This window comes from Periplaneta americana, chromosome 15 (assembly GCF_040183065.1).
Source record: "Periplaneta americana isolate PAMFEO1 chromosome 15, P.americana_PAMFEO1_priV1, whole genome shotgun sequence".
Taxonomy (NCBI): Eukaryota; Metazoa; Arthropoda; class Insecta; order Blattodea; family Blattidae; genus Periplaneta; species Periplaneta americana.
Genome location: NC_091131.1, coordinates 74,756,887 through 74,780,369, shown reverse-complemented (window position 1 = coordinate 74,780,369; position 23,483 = coordinate 74,756,887). Strand labels below are relative to the sequence as shown.

General features: G+C 33.6%; 1 protein-coding gene across 1 annotated transcript in view; it reads left to right on the top strand.

The window, feature by feature from the left end:
• Positions 1–22,843, top strand: part of LOC138715725 (protein sax-3-like) — a 68,796-nt gene extending 45,953 nt beyond the window's left edge. Inside the window, exons 13-16 of the mRNA XM_069848783.1 lie at positions 116–603; positions 3,096–3,237; positions 5,343–5,560; positions 10,830–22,843. Coding sequence (XP_069704884.1) covers positions 116–603; positions 3,096–3,237; positions 5,343–5,560; positions 10,830–11,348 — 1,367 coding nt within the window. The 3' untranslated portion in view covers positions 11,349–22,843. The remainder of the gene's footprint in view (positions 1–115; positions 604–3,095; positions 3,238–5,342; positions 5,561–10,829) is intronic.
• Positions 22,844–23,483: the final 640 nt, after the last annotated feature.

Below are 23,483 nucleotides of genomic sequence, written 5' to 3'. Positions count from 1 at the left end.
TCGCAGTCGATGCAGGTTCGTTGAATAATCAAGTAAAAAAATAACGTGAAATACACATTTAAAATGTTATCTTCACTAGGCATTATTTTAATATTTCTGCTCTTATTATTTTCAGATTCTCGCTCAAATGGCGGTGTCCTAGCAACCCCTCTAAGCTTGAAAGCTGCAACAGGATTACCTCATCCTCTAACGACACCGACGCCCCATTCGTCGCTTCCACACGATTCGTCATTATGGATAGAAAACAGGCCTAACTGTTGGCGTAACTCAGAGAACAGCGATAAAGACACGCGAAGTCTGTCTGAATCACGACTACTCCACAACGGCAGCATAGTAACAGCCACTCTCAACGACTATGCAGAAACAGGGATGTTGAAGCAGGCCGGCTCAGGGTCCGGCATCAACACTCCAGGCAGCGATGCAATGCCTGCCTACGCGGAGGTAGATCAGACCCACACTGCAGCGCTCACTACATTCCAGGGACATCGTGGCTGCAGCGATGAGCGGTGCGGGGGGCCCGGGAGTAGCGATGGGTCCAGTTCACCGGCACCATATGCCACTACAACATTAGTGGGAAGCTCACGTCAACATCTAAATGGCCTGGTAATATCTCAATTTTTCTCACTTGCAATTAGTAGTCGTAAATGACTTTTGAAACAAATTTTAAAAGCAACAGTATACCTTTTTTTTTCAGTTAATATTTCGAATAAGATTAGAGCATAAGATATTGTTAAATTCAGACATTTTTCCCATGAGATAGTTCACTATACGTCATGAAACTAAGTGGTTATATTAAAAGTAAGCAAGTTGTAAATTCAAGTTGTAAATTTTATAAGTACAACATAACAGAATCGAGGAAAAGTTTTTAAAAAATTTACATATTTGTATTTTGCAATACAAAATAACGTATATACGTGAATACTCCGCGCATATTTTTTCAGGAATTTAGCGAAGAAAAACTTGGGTGCGCGCATTATTTGAAATAAGGTTGGTACCACTTCGCCTCAAACACTGAATCCCTAATAATTATGTAGGATTAATTTCTGGTAAATAAAACACAAATTACAACCAATTTTTTTTCTTTTTTTCTTTTTTGTCCGAAAATTAGGGTGCGCGGTTTATTCGATGGCGCGGAGTATTCTCATATATACGGTATATGAGGTTAATTTCTTTCTTAAATAATTAATGTTTTAAGGGAGCTTAGCATATTGTTGCTACGGGATTGTGCATGTTTATGTTTTCACATAAATAAAGTTGTTCATGCTTGAGGTTTTACTTGTTTTAGACAAACTAATAACCGGTACTTATATTAGTGTATTTTGTTTGTATTTTAATTATTTAAGAATTACCATAATTACATCTTATTGCACCAGGTCAGCTGCTACGTTCTGCTATAATGCTGATTTGCCCAAGGATGTAGAAATTGAAGATGCTTGGGAAACTGATTATGCTTGATTGATATCCGAAATTAAGAAATAAATAATAAAATTAATTAAAATAATGTTTATTCAACACCTCACAAAATAACCCGTTGCTACATTGATAATAATTGTATTAATATGCTGTATAAAGTTACTTCTGATTGAGGTTCTGGCTGATGCATCTAATTTATCAGACAGTACATCTCACTTGACCAAGTATGTCAGAGACAAACGATGTTGAGTAAATTGGAAACACTGTAGCCTTTCCAGCTCAGACGTCGATTCTAACGTATTTTAATCGATAAATAGTTACGTGTATCTGCTAGTCTGACCGCAACTATATGTATAATAATGACATATTAAAATCATAAGCTAAATTATAATATAATTATGTGTAAATCTGCATATTCAAAGAAAATAACTTTTCAGTTCCATGTTCATGTTATTTACGCATTTATGCTACTCATTGCACGAAAATTGTATTGTATTTTATTATATTTATTAACATTCCACGGTATTCTTACATTGCTTAACAGCTAAAATATGGAATAAGTCAAAAAAATTAATACTACTATAAAGTCTCAATTTATAGTCACAGTCTAATTGAAATATATGCAGAAGAGATTTACAATATAGTCTACTAGTGCAACACAAAGTTTTAGTATCAATTTCCTGAAATGTTGAATGTCATGAATTCACTTACAGAATAGAAGGTGAGAGAAATTAGGTACTTCTTTAATTTGGGCATAAATAATCTTATGTTTTGAGTTTCATTTTTTATATCGATAGAGAGGCTATTAACAATTTTACTGCCATATAACGCACTCCTTTTTGATAGCACGATAGACTTGCCGATGGAGTATGAAAGTCATTGTTGACGCGTATTTATGCTATGAACTGTCGAATTAGTTACAAAGTTTTCACGATTACGTACAAGGAAGATTATTAATGAAAAGATATACTGACAATCCATGGGCATTATTTATAGTTTTTTTTAAATAGTCCTACAGGATTCCCTAGATTTGGCACCTTCTATTATTCTAATTACTCTTTTTTTGTAGTAGGAATATACTGTTACTATCTGTGGAATTTCCCCAGAATATTATTCCAAAACTCATTACCGAATGGAAGTATGCAAAGTTTATTGCTTTTAAGGTAATGATATTTATTATCTTTTTCATAGATCTAATAACAAAACAAGCTGAATTTAGTTTGGCGGTAATTTCTTTAATATGATTTTTCCAATTTGACACATTATCGATTTTTAAGCCAAGAAATTTGGTGGTGGTGGTGGTGGTGGTTGTTGTTGTTGTTGTTGTTGTTGTTGTTGTTGTTGTTGTTGTTGTTGTTGTTGTTTCTAATAGGGACCTATTGTTAATTATTGCGCTTGAAATTTGCGAGATTGAATTTGGACAGGATTTAAATTGAATTATGTTAGTTTTGTTACAATTTAATACTACATAATTTGAAGAGAATTTCCTCTGTTGAATATTGGAATGTGTTGGAGTTATTGACTGTAATTACTATACTTGTGTCATCTACAAATAATATGGGATGACCTACATGTTGATGAGTATGATGAGTGTGAACTCTGTCTACAGTAGATTTAATATTACTAATTTTTTTTAATATCGTTACTGCCTCTGTTAATATTAAATGCACATTTCATTGCAGGGTTGGGTTCAAATTTGTCCTCCAACAAATGACGCAGACGAGGCGCCATATCCCTCCAATTCAGCCTGTTTCTTCGGAAGAAATGTCTACTCAGATTCTTATTTCTTCAGTGGCCGTTGTAATGATTATGGCCAACATTCAGGTAAGTTAACAGTAACTGAAGTGGAGTACTACATAAGAGTCGAACTTATTAAAAGATCAACAATGAAGTTGTTCTTACTCTCCTTTTTCCTTCTCGTGCTCTTTCTGTCTCTTTTCCCCTCTTCCTTTCCTTGCTTCTCTTTTTTCTTTCTTCCTCATCTTCCTCTCCTACTTTCTCTTCTTTCTCCTATGCTCCTTCTACCTAGTTTGTTCTTCTAGTTTAGAATTTAGGAGGAACTCATGTCTGGTCTTAATTTTCCATCTGAGATGTGGGTAACCAAAGTCTCTTCTCCCGCTTGATTAAAAAACTGTTTTCATCTTTTCCTTATTATCCATTTTATGAAAATTAATTTCGTCGTAAGGCCCTGAAGGAAGCATTAAATTAAATCCTAACGAGTAGGCCTACATCCATACCATAAAGATTCGAAAACTAAATAAGATTGCCTATAGAAGTGACGTTTTGAGGAAACTGTTTAAGTTCCGAGTCGTTTCAGTGCAGCTCGTCTTCGCGCTGAAGACCACTATTCAAATCCTGGTGAGTATAAGTGGAAATTGTGATGAACAATACCTTTGTTTATGATAGGTTTCTGGTGCCGAAATTCCGCCAATTTATCAGTAATAATGTTTATTATTATTATTATTATTATTATTATTATTATTATTATTATTAACATGAGAAGTGTGGTGTTTTTGTAGTCTAGGCCTTGTATCCGTAAGATAAAACAATGTTACATTGTAAAATTCCGTTGTAGAACGAAAAGTTACATTTGTTTTGATCAAATTCCTGCGCATTTAAAGGACAAAACTAAAATTCTTTTAATCACTTATTATTATAATACACTTCTCTCTTAAATTTAATGAGTATATTCGGAATTAAATCAATGCTTTCCCATAACACTATATGAAATGTTTCATATAAAACAATTTTCATCTCGAAAAGGAAGCAAAAACGAGGGAAATTGCATTAACCTTTTTTTGTTTGAAATACGTGGTACAGTCATTAAGTTCTAATACTGAGCGCATAGTGGCGTTGTGGTGCACTATAGCGCATAGGTGGCGCCATGGTATGATACCTTGTCAGTTAGTTTCTCGACCCAACAAGAGACAGTTGAGTGCATGCACTGTAAGCAGAACTACGGTCTTTGTTGTGAATGTGATTTGAATGCGCGCTTCGGAACTCGAGTATGTTGCAGTTTGAGCAACGGGCAAACGTCACATTCTGTCAGAAATTAGGCGAAACTGCTATAACCGATCATAACTGGAGACAAAACATGATGTTTCCTTTACGATCCGCAACTGAAGCGACAATCCGCCACCTGGAAAACGCCATTATTTCCACGACAGAAAAATCTGCAACAAGACAGGTGAAAAGGCAAGGTGATGCTTTAACAGTTGTTTTTATTCAAATGGAATTGTTCACATAGAATTCATCCCAAAAGTTGCAGCTGTAGACAAGATCCTCTACAAAGAGATTCTTGGCCGTTTAAGCAATTCAATTCGTCGTAAGCGTCCTGAGCTTTGGAATAGGAAGAATTGACTGTTGCTACACGACAACGCCCCTGCACATCGCTCCATCCTTGTCCAAGAGGAACTTGCAAGGCAACAGGTCGCTGTTTTGCCACCCTCCGTACTCACCTGATCTCGCACCATGCGATTTTTTTTCTCTTTCCCCTCATGAAATCAATCCTACGAGGGCGTAATTTTTATGCGGCCCAAAAGGTCATGACTGCCACAAGAGAAGCCGTACGGCATCTTCCTGCCAACATCTTTCAGCGGTGCTTCCAGCAGCTACACCAACGTTGGCAGACGTGCATAGCGGCCAACGGCGACTATATTGAGGGAGGATGTCGATCTGTTTAAGTGTACGCCGTATCACGCGGCATCTTCTGAGACATCCAGATTCTTGTGGGTGCCTACCCTTCAGGCGTCAGTGTCAGAACTTAATGACTGTACCACGTATATCAAAGAATAACCCACTGAAATTAATTACATTATTTACGGTTCACCTTGTATAATGTAAATAAGATATAAAATGTAACCTACTCAGTTGGTCGTGTTAATGTTAATTAATGCTAAATTGTACCTTTCTCCATATTGTTTTTTCAGGAGGAAGTGTGGGTGTCCCTGCATCTGTAAACAACTGCAGTGGAAGTGGACGTAGCCGGAAAGCTATGTCAGAACTAGGTCATCGTGATAATCCACAGCCCACTGCAGCCAATTCTCTTCCGCCAACTAATCCTCCACCATCATCCGCCTCCGTACCTCACACTCCAGCAGGAACACTGCGAAGGGGTCATCGTAATCTACAGTTGATAAGGCCTCAGGTTAGAGAAAACCATGCAATGGAACTTCCTTTATACCTTTTCTTCATGAGGAAAGACAAAATAACGTCTAAGTGAAAACATCGTAGTGATTATATTGTACATACGTATTATTCGTTTCCGATGCTTTTACTAGATAAGATCAACTCAACCTTCCTGCTCCTCTAACATTCTCAATGACAGGATGATACATATTATCAGAAACAGCAGGGTTTAATTTCGACATAAGCAAGAAATTGCTGGTCAACTTTTCCTCGTTCAGAAGGAAAATAATTTTATGTATCATAAATCTACTTTTCTCTGCGTTGTCTGTTCTTCAGAGATGCATTATTATTTGTATGAAACAAAAATAAATTAAGTTGAGGGATTGGAGATAACTTACGTATTAAGATATGATATTATCGGAACTAGAAGTGTGATTGACTCGATGAAACATTATCCAAATACAAACGCGGCTAGGAGAAACTTTGGAAAGCAGAAGGGAAAAAAGTGAATAACATAATAGATTGACTACACATATTTAACATAAAATTATCACGAAGACTAAGCTTTGTAACATTTACGTGATGAAATTAGTTATATCCAACCCGTGATTCCGCCTGCGAAACCATTAAATACCTCCCACATGTCTCTAATGCTAGTTAGATTGCCTAAACAAAATTGAACGGCGTAAGTTATACACTCCGAAAATGAATGCACACACATGCATAAAATTGCATGCCGTACACATGAACACACACATTTATACGTATCTATATGGGTTATACAGTGTTAAAATGACAGTGTTACAAATGTTAGTAAGCATGATATAATTCTTTACCATTGACAGCGATCTATGAAAGATGTACGTATAAACGAGGTTTCATCATTATAGTTTGATAGGATAATATAATTTCCAACTTTCCGATGTTAAATGCATCGAACTTTGTGTGAATTAAAATAATAATACAGTAGTAAGAAGATTAATTTTGTGTCATTTTATGTCACATAGACTGTATCTTCATATTTTTCACCATTTTCTTTTTCTTTTCCTTGTCTTTTGTTTTTTTTTTTTCACTTTCTTCCTTATTTTTAATAGTCTCCCTGTTTAGTGTTTTTTTTTGCGTTAGGCATAGAATTCAGTTTTCTTATCAGCCTTACAAAATTCATTTCATTTATTTTTATATTATCGAATGCTATATGAAGATTCATATTTCTCAATTTATTAATATTCCTCTGTATGGTGTCATTTTTATTGCCATAGTGCACTAATTATATATTTTATAGACGCTAATGACAGTTTGCGACAAAGCTAACGGGATGAGCGCCTGAAAGAGACAAGAGCTGTTGACTTCTAATAGTTTGTGCTGTAAGACTAGATGGCACCACATTACTTTGTACCACGCTGCAGTCTGAGTTTGGCAGCTTTGGCAGCGTCAGATTTTGAAAGGAGTGTTAACCCATTTTCCCAAATTGTCAACGAAACATCTAGTTTGATACAAGATCAATTACAGGCATTTGCAGGTATTCTTGAGGATCTAATTCAAGTTTTTTCTATCAGATTTCGAGATCTACACGATTTATCAATGGATCTTAAAATCTTTGCTGTGTGCTATTCAACTACTATAATAATTAATGTTGTTCCTTCTGATCTTCAGTGCGAGTTGCTCACAACTCGATGTGATAATGAGCTGAAGGCTAAATATTAATCACAAATAAGCCTATCACAATTTTATGAACATTTTTCGCAAACAGATTTCCCACATATGCAGAAAATGGCTACAAAACTGTTAACAACATATCTGTGTGAGAAACTGTTCTCTCTAGTGAAGATAAATAAATCTCCAAGAAGAGCTACTCTAACTGATGAACATCTCACTGCAGTTCTTCAAATTGCAAGTGCAAGATCGATCGCACCAAACGTAACTCGTTTTATTCAGCGAAAAGAAACGCCCTCCTCATCATCTGCTGAGTGAAATTTAAGATATGCAGAAACAAAATTGTTTTGTTTATGATTATTGATATTTATTAATTTATTTCTGTATTTAATTTACAGTATGTTTGTCATTCATTGTTTCTGCTGTATTCCTAACAAAGTTTTTGTGTACTTCTATGTACTATATTTCCATGACTAGCTACAAATATTTATTTTTTTTTAAGTTGGTTATTTAACGACGCTATATCAACTACTAGGTTATTTAGCGTCGATGAGATTGGTGATAGCGAGATGGTATTTGGCGAAATGAGGCCGAGGATTCGCCATAGATTACCTGGCATTCACATTACGGTTGGGGAAAACCTCGGAAAAACCCAACCAGGTAATCAGCCCAAGCGGGGATCGAACCCGCGCTCGAGCGCAACTTCAGACTGGCAGGCAAGCGCCTTAACGGACTGAGCCACACCAGTGGCCTACAAATATTTATTAGTCAAAAGAATATTTAGTTATCATCACATCTGAAAATAATTTATTTTCTATCCTAATTATAACCTAATGAAGTGAATATAACTAGACATATTTACTTAGCACATGTCGTTTGTGTTTCCTAATCATAAGCTGATGAACTGAATAGAACTAGATATTAGGTACAATAAAACTGTTAAATATTTCGATATGCGTCCTTTTCCTAGTTGTAACTACGAGACGTGCAAGCATCTGCAGTGCCTTCTGTCCGAGCGCAAACTCTGCTCTTTCTCCTGACTGAGCGGGTACACTGCTTATTGAGCCTAATTGTGCCCGCCTCTGGTTTAGTGTATCATTCCGCTTTTCTGGTTTTTTTTTTTACTAGTGTACAGTTTTATTCTCTTGAAATCCTCTTATGCAATGAAGCCGACAGGATATGTATAAATACATATAATTTGATATATCATTTCTATGAAATTAATTAATTTATTCTATTTTATCATATTTTACTTCGAATTTGTGTTCACCATGTTCCTAATTTTTACTGTTAATCTTATTGTGTTATGGAGTTTGATGTTATTGTTTAAATGACACCATAAGAGTATATTAAGAAAACAGTATTACATGACTATTTATAAACTTTGTCCGCTCAAGCAGGGTTTTACGTCTCTGCTTCTAAGTGTGCCGCATCCAAAAGCACCGATACTTCGACTCCACTTTCTAAAACTTGTATTAAAATCTTGCTGTATATAAGATGCTGGAAATGACATCCTCCCTCGACTAAACAGGCACTGTATCGGGAAAACACATACTGACTGACACTATAATGATTCAGATGTCATATTTAATGTTTTCCTTTTGTTCCTTCAGTGAGTAAGAATTTTTCTGTAAACTGTGTGATTTTATTTATGTGCGTTTAAGATTTGCGCCAATTTTGTCTGGTTCTTCCTCTGTATGTTTACTTCTCGTGTTTTTTTTTTTTTTTGCACTAAACCAGTAGATTCAAATATCTTCAATGTACGATGAGTTGTATTTAAAATAAAGTTTACACAGAAAAATTCATTGATCTAGAGTCAACCTTCGGGAATTAATATGTATTGCCTGAGACCGTCAGGGAACAGGTTCAGACATGAATTGTCGAGCAACAGGTGAGGAGACCAAGCAGAGTTGAAGTATGTGTGCTGCATAGTGCAGCACTCTAAGTAGCCAAGATATAAAACATTGCGTGAGCGGACAAGATTTATAAATAAAGTGCTGTACTAATAATACACGAGGTATGATGCTTCTAACGAGTTTATTTTCTTCGTTTCAATCATATAAGAAAATATGGTAATGGTAGAATGCAGAATGGATTGAAATTAATGTGAATTTATTGGAATTGCAAATTACATATACATCTTTTATATATACAGGGTGAAAGTGAAATAACCTTCCAGATTGAAAGGATGCACTTAAATGAATAGAAAACCTATATTGCGTGTTGTGATTAAATGCACGGTTAATTAGAAAATTAAGTTCGAAGTTTCGGCAGTCTGGCAACATCGCCGCTAACACACTCTTCTCGTAATACAGATGTAAAAGGTCAACGAATTCGATCTGTCTCGCTAGGTGAGCTACTTTCTGACTACGACGTTGCAATCTGCTCGCATCGTGCAGCACTTTGGAGTTAGTGGTTTTTAAATTAAATTTACACGAAAACCGTCCACATTATTCAAATACTCAGAGGAATAAATGATTCTTTATTAGATTTCCTAACGAAATGGCCAAAAATCACTATCCTACTCGCAATAGTTACCGAATAAGAGGGTGTTGAACATTTAGGAAAAACCTTTTCTCTGAAAAAAAATAATAACTATAAACTTTCCACCAATATGATGATGCAGTTTTTTGCTACATATAATATGAGCTGGACCGCTGGCGGGTTTATGTGAGGGCGGCAATGAACCTTCGGGTTCCTTTAAAGCCATTTGTAAGTAAGTAAGTATAATATGAGCTATTCATTCTGAAAATCTGCAAAGTTATTTCTCTTCCGCCCTGTATAGTTTGCATCTAAAAAAACAAATTCTTGTACTTAGGGCAGTTCCACTTACATAATATAATACTGGAAGTCGAATGATGTAATTAAAATTTTGAGTAGAAATTGAGGGGGGAAAAAACACTACCTAGTTGAAAAAGAATTATTCTATACAAAAAAGTTAAATAATGAACAGTTTCAATTTAAAGAAAAATAATATTTAATTAATTAATTCATCCATTCATTTAGTGTTCTACCCAAGGGCAGGTCTTTCACTGCAAACCCAGCTTTCTCCAATCTTTCCTATTTTCTGCCTTCCTTTTCGTTTCCTCATATGATCCATATATCTTAATGTCGTCTATGATATATCTTCTTCTACTCCGAACTCTTCTCCCATTCATCATTTCTTCCAGTGCATCCTTCAGTAAGCAGTTTCTTCTCAGCCAGTGACCCAACCAGTTTTATTCCTTTTCCTCTTCTAGATCAGTTACAGTATCATTCTTTCTTCACCCACTCTTTCCAACACAGCTTCATTTCTTACTCTCTCTGTCCACTTCACACGTTTCATTCTCTTCCATATCCACATTTCAAATGCTTCTATTCGCTTCTCTTCACTATTTAATTATCTTACTGAAAATGTTGTTATTAAGGTTTCATTATTTTCATAAACCTATTATATAATCTTAGTCCATATTACGGAGAATGAATTTGCCCAGATTTTGAACTCTATTTTAGTTCAAGTAAAAGATATAATATATTTCGCCTAGTATAATGTTTCTATGTGATCTTTAAATTTCTAATGATTTTTGTGAAAATAAAATCAAATTATTTTTCGTTCATGTATGCACACAGTGAAATCAATGCATTGCTCATTTTAGATACCTAAATGTGGGACAGGCAACAGTTTGGCAAATTCCCGCGTGTCTCCAACTAATGGAATGTCACAGAGTACCAACATTTCAAACAACCACTCCACTTCTCGAGAGAACCAACGCTTTTCTGATCCTCCGCCAGACGTCATTACATCGCCAAATCAACCACCACCCCAGCCACCAAGCAATCCGAACAGAACATCTCCCCTGTCATCGACTCCACAGCAATGGAAGACGCAACACAACATGAGTGGAGTCAAGCCAATGTTACTAATGACTTCTATACCTTCTGGAACTGGGTTGAGTGGAGACACTCCCAACAGTAAGAACGCCCCACAGCTGATTAAAGACTTGCCATCAGCACATGCTACTAATTCATATAATGCTCATAGTTTGTCTAGTTTTGCGGTGCCTTATCACCAGACATATGCACCGTCAAGGCATGGACATGGACAATACCAGCCTGTTTATCATCAGTCATCAAGGAGTGAGCCCGGAGGTCATCATAACTTAACCACTACTTAGTTGTTCCACAGATTCCAACTGTAAGAAATTGTTATTTTACACTATTGATCATTTACAGGTACATTTAATTCACAGTTTGGTTCTTACAATTAAATCACCACATGCAAGATACTCGTGTCTAGTTACACAAGTTGGTTTCAGAACATCTAGACTTGAAACAATTCTAAAATGATATATTAGCGATTTTGTTGATATTCATTTTAGCGTGTCTCGTAAAACAAATGTGTAATCCGTACATATTGTAACATTACGTATGTATGATAAATGTTTATGAAGTTAACTTTATGTGTTGCATTACATGTACTGTACGTACATGTGATATAGCCTAGTATGGTGCAATCAATTAAACCCTCCATAGGTAAAGTGTAGTTCTTAAGGTTCATTTTCGCGTGTCCGTGCTGAGTCTAGTTCAGTCCTCATTGTGGAAGAAAGAGAATGGTGTATCGTTCTTACAAGCAGGCAGTGGGTTGTGGAAGGAATAGTTGAACGCACCATACTTTCAATTACAGTTGAATCTTGGAGTATGTTATTTTATCTCACACCACACACTGTAATTTTGTGTCTTGTATTATGTGGAATACCTTCACATTTCAATATAGCTATTTCAGATCATTAAAAAATATAATTTATATTAACAGATAACTTTAGACTCGTGTACTTATATTGCAGTTAATTCAAACATTACGTTTAAAATTCTATGTAAAAATTCAACGTCAGTATATATTTTATGTTTGGCATTTGAACATCAGAATCGTGAAATTTAAATATTGTAAGACATCGGTGATTTATTGTGTACCATAACATACCATAATCAATTTCAATTTATTACTTACAATCTTACGTAAACACTATTTCTATCATTACCAGTATGTGGAAATACAGTTATATAAAAGAACAAGAGAAGGAAGATCTCTTCAATGCCCTCCTTAAGTAAAAAAAGAGATTCTGTCACTGCCACCTCCACCTTTTTTCATTAACCTTGTACCAGTACTAATATTTGTAAAGTTTTCAGCAAACTGTTCAGAACCTCATGGCTTATAATTTCGTAGAAAATTAAAAACACCTTAACATTTGTGTATATATAGTGTGTAGCACTCCAGAAATCAGTAAAATTAGTGAGTAGACTAATGAAATTCTTGGCTGTATATACATAATGATAAGATTGAAAAAAGAAATCTCGGACCTAAGATGAAGTCATTGTTCTATTTTTAACTGTACCGGTAATATTTTTTTTTTACACATGAACAGTAAATGGTTCTTTATCATATGAAACTCCCCACATAGGCTAGCTTATGTTGTTAGTATTCTATTTACAAATGGGAAAACACTTAGAATAAATTATGTAACAATGTTTCAATAGTACTAAAAATTTCATAAAAATGTAACCCAAGAGTTGCTGATTTATTTCCACTTAAATTTCGTATTATAACGTTGCAGAGGTGAAGGACAAGAAATTTCTCTCATATCGCAATGTTTGTTTTTCGGATTTTGAGCATATACAGTATGCGCCAAAACAAGTGGTACTGAAATTATCGCTCGATTACTGTGCAAGTTTGCCTAGCAATCAAGTATTTATTTATTTCCAAGAGTATCTATATATACTGTACATTCAATGCTTGGTTTACTGTGCAATTATAGTTCTCACAACACAGGAAAAACTCTATATTACTTTGCATTATTTCCTTTGATACGGGCTTGGAGGTGTAAATGACCAAGTTTGAAACAATTTTCAGATGTCTTTGGTGAAATGTTTCACAAACTGGATATGTTACAAGTTTTGACACGGTCATAAACACATCTGCTTTGCTCCAGGAACTCTTTGGGAAATGCATAATTTCCCGTGGGACACATTTTCCTAATCCATTGCATTCACCTGACCTTACACCTGTGCAAAATTAGTCAGCAGTTGTGCGCCTACATTAATTTAATCACTTGGTAGGAATATGCTATTGAAATGGACAACGATAACTTTTTTACTGATTTGAAAGTAGCAAATCTGTATACAAAAGTGAAATGTTACAGTCTACTAAGTCATTATTGTGAGTCTAAAATACTCTCATTCTTCCAGTCAGTTTTCTATAGATGCATATTGCATACTGTAAAATCTTCATAGCATTATAAGCACAAAGAGCTGTGATCTAACTGTAGCTCAGTTAGTTAATTACTGCTTCTCAATGAAATAACTTGAACTTGATTTTCTGGCAGATTCTGTGAGATTTTATAGGATATGTTTTCTTGGAGTATTGGTACAGTACTACAATTTTCATGCCATTTTCCTTCCACAATTACTCCATTATTGCCATTCCGTCTTATCATTTATGAGAAGATTCTGAAGTTAAAAAGACGTTAATTAATTGTCATTTCTGCTGCCATAAACATAGAGATCATGATACCCTCCTTCGTATTTATTGAAAAAAATAAAACGTATATTTAAATAGTAAAGGTATTTTTATATTCTCATAGTATGTCTTACCAGATGATCCGGAAAACACTAATACCAAATTTAATTATTAATGATATAATCACCATAAGTACTAGAAACTGTCCAAGTGGAACAAATCTTCAAGTCCGTTCTAAGAGTCAACAGGGGTTTTCAAGCCAAATCTTTATTTACTAACGATTATAATAAGTCATTCCACGCTTGCTAATGAAAAGAATAATTGAGGGGTTCGGGAGTAAACGTGGTAAGTAATGTTTTAATGTTCTGAAGTTATTAGATAGGTAACCATTCATTTATACATGCAACAGTTTGTATAGTTACCAGGAAAGTAAAATCTGTATACTTCTGCCATCTGTTGAGATGTTGGAAAACTAACTACTGCATTAGACGCAGAATGTAAGATACCATATTATACGCTATATATCTCATTTTTGACAAAAATGTCCGTTACCATGGTTTACGCCCAAGCCCCTCAATTTATAAATTACATTCCTTTAATGTAAAAGGACTAAAGTGAACTTTTACAAAGTATTTTCTTTGTCAGCTCTGTAGGATTTACACAATTTGTAAAGTAACATTTATTTGTAGAGTTAATCCATGAAGCCTCTATGAACAGATTTCAGATTTCTTGCGGATTTTTATGTAGGCCTACTATTGTCATAGCTGAGAAATAAAGAATGCCTGAATATATTACACTTGATAGTCCATAGTTCACACATATATATATGAGGGAGTAACTCTAGAAATAGGATGTATTTTTGCTTTGCGTCTTGGATGTATTAGAATATTATGTTATTTTAGTAGAAATATTTTTGTCCTGAAATACACTGAAAATGATCAATAGTGTAATTATTGTGAAAAGGAAATGAATGATAAGTCTTATTATTTATATTACATGAAGTGATTAGAGGAAAGAAGAAGTGAAATTCAATAAGTTGCACACTATTGCAAATCCTACAACATGCGTGAGAAAAGGAAGAATATACATAATATAATCATCTACATTTAACAGATATCCTAGGAAAAAAGCCCTTTGAATTATTTTAAAGAAATTAACATCTCTATTTAAGATCTTGGGGCCAATTTTATGGGACCTAAAAATTTCAAGGGATCTTTACGACATATTAATCAATATAATATTTAACAATATATTAATGCCCATTCACTTTTTTTCTGACAAATATATCCAAGAAAAGTGGTGCAGAGTCAAATTAATACATCATAAAATGATTTCTAGAAAATAAAATACAATTTAGATTAAATAATGTGCAACTAATTTTTAAGGTTTTAATTCAATGAGTTATGGAAATGTGAAATCCAAAATTATTTTTTTCATAATTTATTCAACATTGAAATGAATTGATATGGTTATATGATTGTAATATGACAAATATGGGTGACTGTAGAACAATATGGGTAAAATCAATGTCTTCTTGTGGATATTTCTTGAGTTTTTATCTTAATTCATTTCTGTTAATCACTATACGATGTAAAAAGCATATATTTTACTTCACAGCCAAAATGATATACAGTAACAATTAAGTTACTGTAACCTATAGGATTTATGATCTAGTCTGTTTCATTTTTAGTCCTACTACTAATCAGCACAGTAATCCAAGTAAATTTCTTTTATGACATCTGAACATTGTTCACGTTTCCACGTTATCAATTCTGCCCTATTTATATTGTGATATACGTGATCAATATTTCTGCTTACTTTCGTTTTCCTGATTAAAATTCTGTTGAACAAGTTTAGCCTACATAGGAACGTCACATAACACAGTATTCTTCAATCAGAGATTTTTTAAGTAAGGTGAAGCTCACGCTTTCCTAGCTCTTTCCCAGTGTTTGTATGTGGTTACAAGTACACAACTGTGTGAGTAAATAAGTACATCTACAAGAGAAATTATTTCAAAATAAAAATCACTTTCAGAAATACGAGATATTCCAGTATGGTAAATAAATACTGTAACGTTCATATCTTAACTATATGAATGGTTCATATGTTATTGTGCATTGTGGAGTCTTTAAAAAATTCATATTTCATCAAGTAACTGCATTTCAATATGGATAGTCAGGCCATAGCCCGTAAATGAAATATACGGTACTGGTAACTGTCACTACTGTAAAGATTTTAAAGGTGGAAATGTGTTCAGACAAATTTACCTGTATTTGTGACGTATGTATTAGTATTAAATATTTACATTTACACTAACATAGTAATATGTTTACTAGAAACGCTGTTATTGGCATAAAATATCTCATCGTATGTAAATATGCAACTTTTATTGAATTTTTTGTACCGGTACTTATAAATTTAAGAAATTACGAGAAGTTTGTGTTCCTTTAAATTAAAAAGTTAAATACTAATAAATGTCACTTCAATTGGCTCGCATCTACATTCTTACGTAAGTTAAATACATACAGTAATTATCGAGTGCAATATTGATGGTACAGTTAATTTTTTGTAAGAAAGAAACAACATTCATTTTATTCTATCACCAATTGTCTGTGGTCGTCACATATAAGTCGTAATAAAACGTGTATTAACGTGTCATCCAATGAACAAGGTTGGAACTAGAAATAATTAACAATCAGATACAATATATGACCTTGTGGAAATTGATAGTAAAATGTTTCCTGTAGAGTTGTGTAAATTTAATTTGATTGATAACGTTGCATTCTTCTTCTTCTTCTTCTTCTTCTTCTGCTGCTGCTGCTGTGGCTTTACAGCCCTTTTAGTTTAGTCTCCATTATTTTGTTACCAGAACTCTTAGATCTGCTTCCACGTCATCAAGCCATCCTAATTTTTGTCTACAAACATTTCGTCTACCTTCTGTTTTGAATTTATAACTCACTTTGATATACAGTTGTCTTTCATCCTAGTAGCACGACCCAGCAACTCTACTCTTCGAGCTTTGACTTCTGTCACAATATCTAGTGATTTCTATTGAGACTTTAGTTCCATATTAAGCCTATATCTGACTCTCAGTGTACCAGTTTGAAATTTAGGGCTGTATATCTTTCCCAGAATTTTCCTTTCCCATATCAGTAGGAGTGCCTCCATTTTCTTAGTCAGTGTCGAAGATTCCCTTTCATAAAGTATAATTACTAGTCTTATAAATGATCTCGTATATTCGAATTTTAATTGTTTTCACTTATGTACGTATCTTGCAGATAACATTTCCCTGAGAGCCCATAGGCTTGGAATTTCGTTTGCAATCTTGTCTTTTATATCCTCTTCGTTTTTATTTTGTGAGGTTAATTAAGTTCCCAAATAATTAAATAGCCAACTTGTTCACAGTTTTGTCCATTAATTAAAATAATATTATTAGCCTGTCTATTTTATAAAATAAGTTTCTTATTTTTCATATATTTGGTTTTCTCAAAATTAACTTCAAGCCTCCATTTTTCCTCATTTGTTTGAAATGTTGAAACCTCATTAAGTAGGTACTCTCAAAGCTCTTCCTGTCACCACCACATCATCAGCATATTTTAAGCATTGGACAACTCTATTAAAATTGTGCATTAATATTGCCTTAGTTTGTTGTAATATTTGATACCGGTACCGGTATCATAATATTATTTATTAAAGGTCTCTATAAATTTACATTTCCCTAAAGGTAAAAGTATCCACTTTATAAGCCATGAAGGCGCATGAAAGACATGGAAATAGAGCTCCATGCTTTCATGACCTCGGCACTAGAGTGAAGTGGTGTGCTCGACACCAAGCTCCAACAATCTTTCACCTTCCAGAAAGACCCAGAACTCAATAATTGAAATAGGATGTAACATCAAATTATTGACATCTTGATTACACAACTTTTAACACTATATCACTTCGGAAAACTTATTATTTGTCTCTCTTGTGTTAAATTGTATATTACCTCGTTAACATGTTTCAACCTGCTATTGGCCATCTTCAGAACTGGTTGTTGCTGGTCTTGTCGCCTTTTGTTTTGTTTACTTTACAAACACACCCTCACAGGAAACAAACAAAAGGCGCAAAGGCCAGCAACAACCAATTCTGAAGATTGCCAATAGCAGGCTGAAACATGTTAACGAGGTAATATAAAATTTAACACAAGAAAGACAAATAATACGTTTTCCGAAATTATTTAAATATATGATTTAGGTGGAAAAAGTAATTTTGAAGTATTTATTTATAATAATAAATTGCTTCATTCAGTAGCTGAATAAACGCATATCCATGATTAGTCAAATGGTAGTGCTAATAAATATAGGCCCAATGAAATATGCCCTGAAATTATTTTCCTTTCTTCTGAAACATGAATTACGGTTTTTTTGGTTACATCCTTATTCTGCTGCTAATGGCTTCATTGCCAAATGCAAGGCACTAGACAACAACATCCTTATTCCGGGGATGTTTTCAATTTTAGAGAAGGATAAGAGGATCCCTGGGGCCGTTTTGGAAGTTTTGGCAACGAGAAAAATCCCATTATCACCTGAGATTGAATACGGGAGCTTCCAGTCCATAGCCAGACACACTACCAACAAAGATAAAAATATACCTTTAGAGTTGTTAATTTTTACATTTAATTTATTTAGCTATCCAGTAGACCACAGTTTATTCAACTTCTGACCAGTATGGTACTCAAAAGTTATAAATACGTGTGCAAATATATGAAGAGTACACGGGAAAAACAATCCGTCACTATGCTCATAAGAGTGATATCATCCAATTCAAACTTCAGCGTTTTTTTATCAGAACTGGTAAGGGAGAATTATCACTACGGATACAGTCATCCTTTCCTACTTCTTCATTAGGAACAACAATATTTCTGTAGTAATGTACTGAATTAAAAGAATTGTGACTTTGGCTGTTTTTCCCGTGTACTCTTCATATATTTTCGCTACGTCTGTAAGTAAATTTAGTTAAGTTTCAGTGCTCTTTGCCTTTGAAATGAAGAAAAATATATAATTCACCAAAATTCTTTTTTATTTAATTACATTCACGTTTTCTGCTGAGTAGTGAACATTTTGAGATTGTACACATCTGAACTTATTGATAACGTTTACCACAAATACAACAAAATGCTTTTTCTTTTGTTTCTAAAATCTTGAATCTACAGAAGTATTTATTATAGAGCTATGATAGTAAGCAGTATCAAAGCACTCTGCACCACTTTAAAAATATTCATAGAGGAGGGAGCTCTTTATGAAGTTGAATTTTCCATTATTATAAGTTAGTATGAAAACGTTGCATGTAACAGACATACACATTTAATGCAACGAAATCACACTGCCAGTTCAGAATGCAATAACTTCTGTAGCGTTGCTGAGAGAGATAAAAAATAGAAATTAAAAAAAAAACTTTCATGAGTGTAGTTTTCAATTATATCAGTCCATTATCTGTGTTATGTTGTGAAATTTTATATTGTTGTATAAAAATGTACAATCTCAGTTTTGCATTTCTTCATAATTATATATGTGTAAAAAAACTTCATAGCAAATCTTTTTAAATGTAATTATAAAACGTGATCCGGAAATTATTGCATTTTGAAATTTGAGAAAAATAAAAATGTTTAATTGTTCGAAAACTATGAGAAAAAAAATCCCAGTATGCATAAACACTCTCATTAATAAAGAACTTTGTTTTCTGACAACATAGCTGATACAAATTTTGTTCAGTAGGCCTACTGGTATTGCACATTTTCTACAAAGCATCATTTTCTTTAATTCATTTAGATCTCCTCCCTTAATTCATTACACGTTGTAATTTCAAACCGAAGGTGACTTTAAAAAGTGAAAGTGAAATTGTGGCCTGTAAAAGTGATTTATAAAAATACGACTCTTTAGGTTCACTTTGAATTTCCAAGATATGTCTGAGTTGCGAACAATGGTCTTTAACAACTAGGCCAAATGGTAGTTAATGGCCTCACGTAACCATAAATATATACGAAGTGTAAGGTAACATTAGTACGTATAAGCACATGTTAAATATTCTGCACAATTTCCATGTTTCTTAACTAGGGAAATATGGAAGAAAATCTGTGATTTGTTCAGATGGTATTGCACGTGAGTGTCCAATGTCAGGTCATCATGTGATTCTCATTCCTCCATCCTTTTACTATCATGAGCAATACTAGTAAAACCTCTATACAATAAATGGATCGAGACCCAAATTCTAGCACATAACACTGTTACTTCTTTTTTCCTCGATGTGTCTCTACACTAATTGTAAAGGTTTAAATATACAGAGTTATTGCTCATTCACTGTACTTAAAGTTAATTTGAATGTTTATATATTTAATTTCATTGATTACAATATTATTGATTCATTCTCTGTTGAATGGATTTACAGCCTGACGTCTATGTAGATAAACATATCACTGTGTAAATGAAGGTGTGTATGCGTGTATATAAATAAAGGTATATCATTTTTGTTTCACAGAAACATTATATGAAATACTATGTTATTGCCAAGATGACTATGAATAAATCTGTATGTATGCACTATTATGTTACCAAATCCTAGTGCTATATTGTAATAATAAGAGTATAAATAATTACAGTAATTGTACTAACTGTTCAGCTGGAGATGTCCATTACCAAAATTATGTGCTACAATATATGTGTGTGTACATATCAGTTTAAAAGAAAATGTTAAAAATTACATGTGAATACTAATGTATGTATGAATGAATGTTGTTCATTATACTGTAATTAAGCACTGAGATACCCAGTACTAGTATGACGCGAGGATGTACCGAGAGACAGAGTCTTGGGAAGGGGAAATGGGGAATTAAAACCTCCATTTGCAATGAACATTGAGAGTATTCAAAGTCAAAATCATAACAGTTTATTTTAATTTGATACTGGTCACAATATAATTAAAAGAAAATTGACTGAATTCTGCTCCTTGTTCCCTTTGCACCTGTATCATGACGACCTTCCTCAAGGTCTTTCCTGAGATGAAGTCCTGGGTGTGTCCTTGATACAATATAAGTTGCCATACAATTAGTCACAGAAAAGCAGATATGGAAGTAAGTGGGTTATACTTTCTGCAGACAAGAACCTGTTGTCTTCATGTGTAATATCCTTTTTTTATAATAATTTGTTGTTTACAGAATAATGTGCAAAGTACAGTACAATGTTTAATTCTTGAATACTTTAGGTGGAAAACAATTACCAAAGAAATGTTTATATTGTTAAACACTTATTCATACAATTGTTATGAAACTGACATGTATTCTTGCTTTCCTCTTTCATTGGTATTAGTAACTTCTAAATGTATGTTTTCCATCAAATTAAAATTTCAAATGTTGTTTGTTTCCACCCAGAAAAGGCATGTGTGAAAGAATATGATGAAGCCATTTGACGTACACTTATTTTAGTATCTTTATACATACAGAGGCAGGAATTTTTATTGTCTTCAATTCCATACTCATATGTGTTTACAGAAAAGTATTTTTTTTATTACAAAATAAATTACAAAATAAACCATTCCTGCCCGTACATTGTAAAATATCGTTCCATAACTTGTTATTAACCCTATCACTTGTAATAACATTCAAAAAAATTTGTTTATTCATATATTAACATAAATTACCATGTTCAAACATACCATTTGTTGTGGTAATAAAAAAATGCAGATACAAAAGGGATAAAGACAAGAGAGTAGTTTCATTGCAAACATTCTTAAGTAATATGAAAATTCAACATAGACTGTACAGGATTTGGTTAGACAACTAATATATAGGCCTATATCAATTCCTATAATATGAACAAGTCACGGTAAATGTACAGCTGATGAAGGTATCTTAAGCAACAGTCTTGCGATCACAGAAGACTTTTTACACAAATTTTTATTTTTGTTTATTTAATAATCGTATCACTGTAAGTGGCATACTTCAGTGCAATATGAAACTAACATTATGAGTATGGGAAATAGCTTCTAATCACTATGGGAGTTTTAATTACCGGTATTTGATTAGTAGTAATCACACATTGTTTATCACAATCTCTTCCAGCTTATAGGCAATTGTTTCACAGACAACATAAGGTGTAGAAGATTTGATTTTAAAATGCAAAAATATTTTAACTTATTACTTTGATTGTAGGCCTATCTATTGCAAATAATCGTTAGCTGTACAGCTATCTGACGTGTCCATACAACGAAATAATTATTGACTTATTGATTACTATTAATTTACTTTCTGCTCTCTTTTTGTATTTGAAATTGAAAAAAATATGATACTATTTTTTAATCTCTCTGGGACATTGCCAAAGGTGCCAGATTGGATACCAGATCTATCTAAAGTCTCAACACTTCCTTGAAAATTAACATATGAAAGTTATTTTGAAATAAAGACGCATATATATTCTACAGTATAAATGGATTTTTAAGTTACAAAAGTCCATTCTCCTGTTTTGCAATGTCTAATTCATTATAAATCCTGGCAAATCCCATGAAATCGTATATTTTTGTAATTCAACGCCTATATTAATATCCACACAATGAATTAATTTTATATTGATTTCTTTAATTTTTACTAAATCAACATATCATTAACTTCAATAATTTTACTCCATCCCTCTAAGTTATCAGAATAGTTGTAATTTGAAAGTGAAAGAAATGAGTCTGTGGAATCAGCTAGATCCTGCCTTAAACTGTACTTATAATGTAAACCAAGCTTTTCTCCATATCTCCAAATGAATAGCCCTTACCAGAAATCCAATGTTTTTCCATGTAAACTTGCAAACTAGGCCAGTGTAGTTTGTGACACTAAAACATGCCACAATATTTAGATGCCAACTTAATGCAACATGAGTATTAGCTTCAAACTGACATCATACCAAAAATAGAAATAATTGGGAGAAACTAGTCATCATTACAACCGTATATAATTTGGATTTGTCTTCCTTAATTGCAGTTTTATATTTAATGAAAACTGACATAGCTTTAGCCAACCATGGTGTGTGATGTCACCAAATGGAAGAAGCATTAAAAGTGTTTATATTTTTATAAGATGACGTTTCCTGTAAAGCTGTTTTATGTATTGTACTGCAAATAAAGCTGAAATTGAGGCAATTCATACAATCAGTTTCTTTACTTCTTTAGCTTAGAGAATAATACACTTCGTATTTATCCTCTGATTGAGGTTCTGGCTGATATGTAGTACTGGTACATCTATTATCAGGGTGTACCAGTACATTTCACTTGACGATATGTGTCAGAGGAAGACCAATTGTTTGTACATACGTACATCTTAGTCTGATTAGAGTAATATGTTACTAGTTAGTGATATATGCAATGGAGGGAGAAGGGAACTGGCCACCTTACCACATTATCTCGTGGCTTGATTGCCTCATGAGTGATGCCTTATTGGTATCACTGATGAGATTCCAACCTGTCTTCGGACAGTTCACTAAACAACAGGTCCTGTGCTCTACTGGTAATTGATTGTTATTGTGGTTCATTCAACATTTCATCTCTCGTATTCCTTTTTCATCCAATAGCAGTTAATAATAGGAAACCTGGTTAAATATGATGTAAGAGTACCTATACTGTAGTGTTTAACTTGTTGCTAAATTTTTGGGTCTTTGTAATACTTGTACAGTATGTCGTAGATGTAGGAATATCTAACTATTCAGAGCCATGAATTGGATATTCCTGCATTCTATAACATGATACAAAATCCAATGGGAAATAAAATACTGTTGCGGTCCTA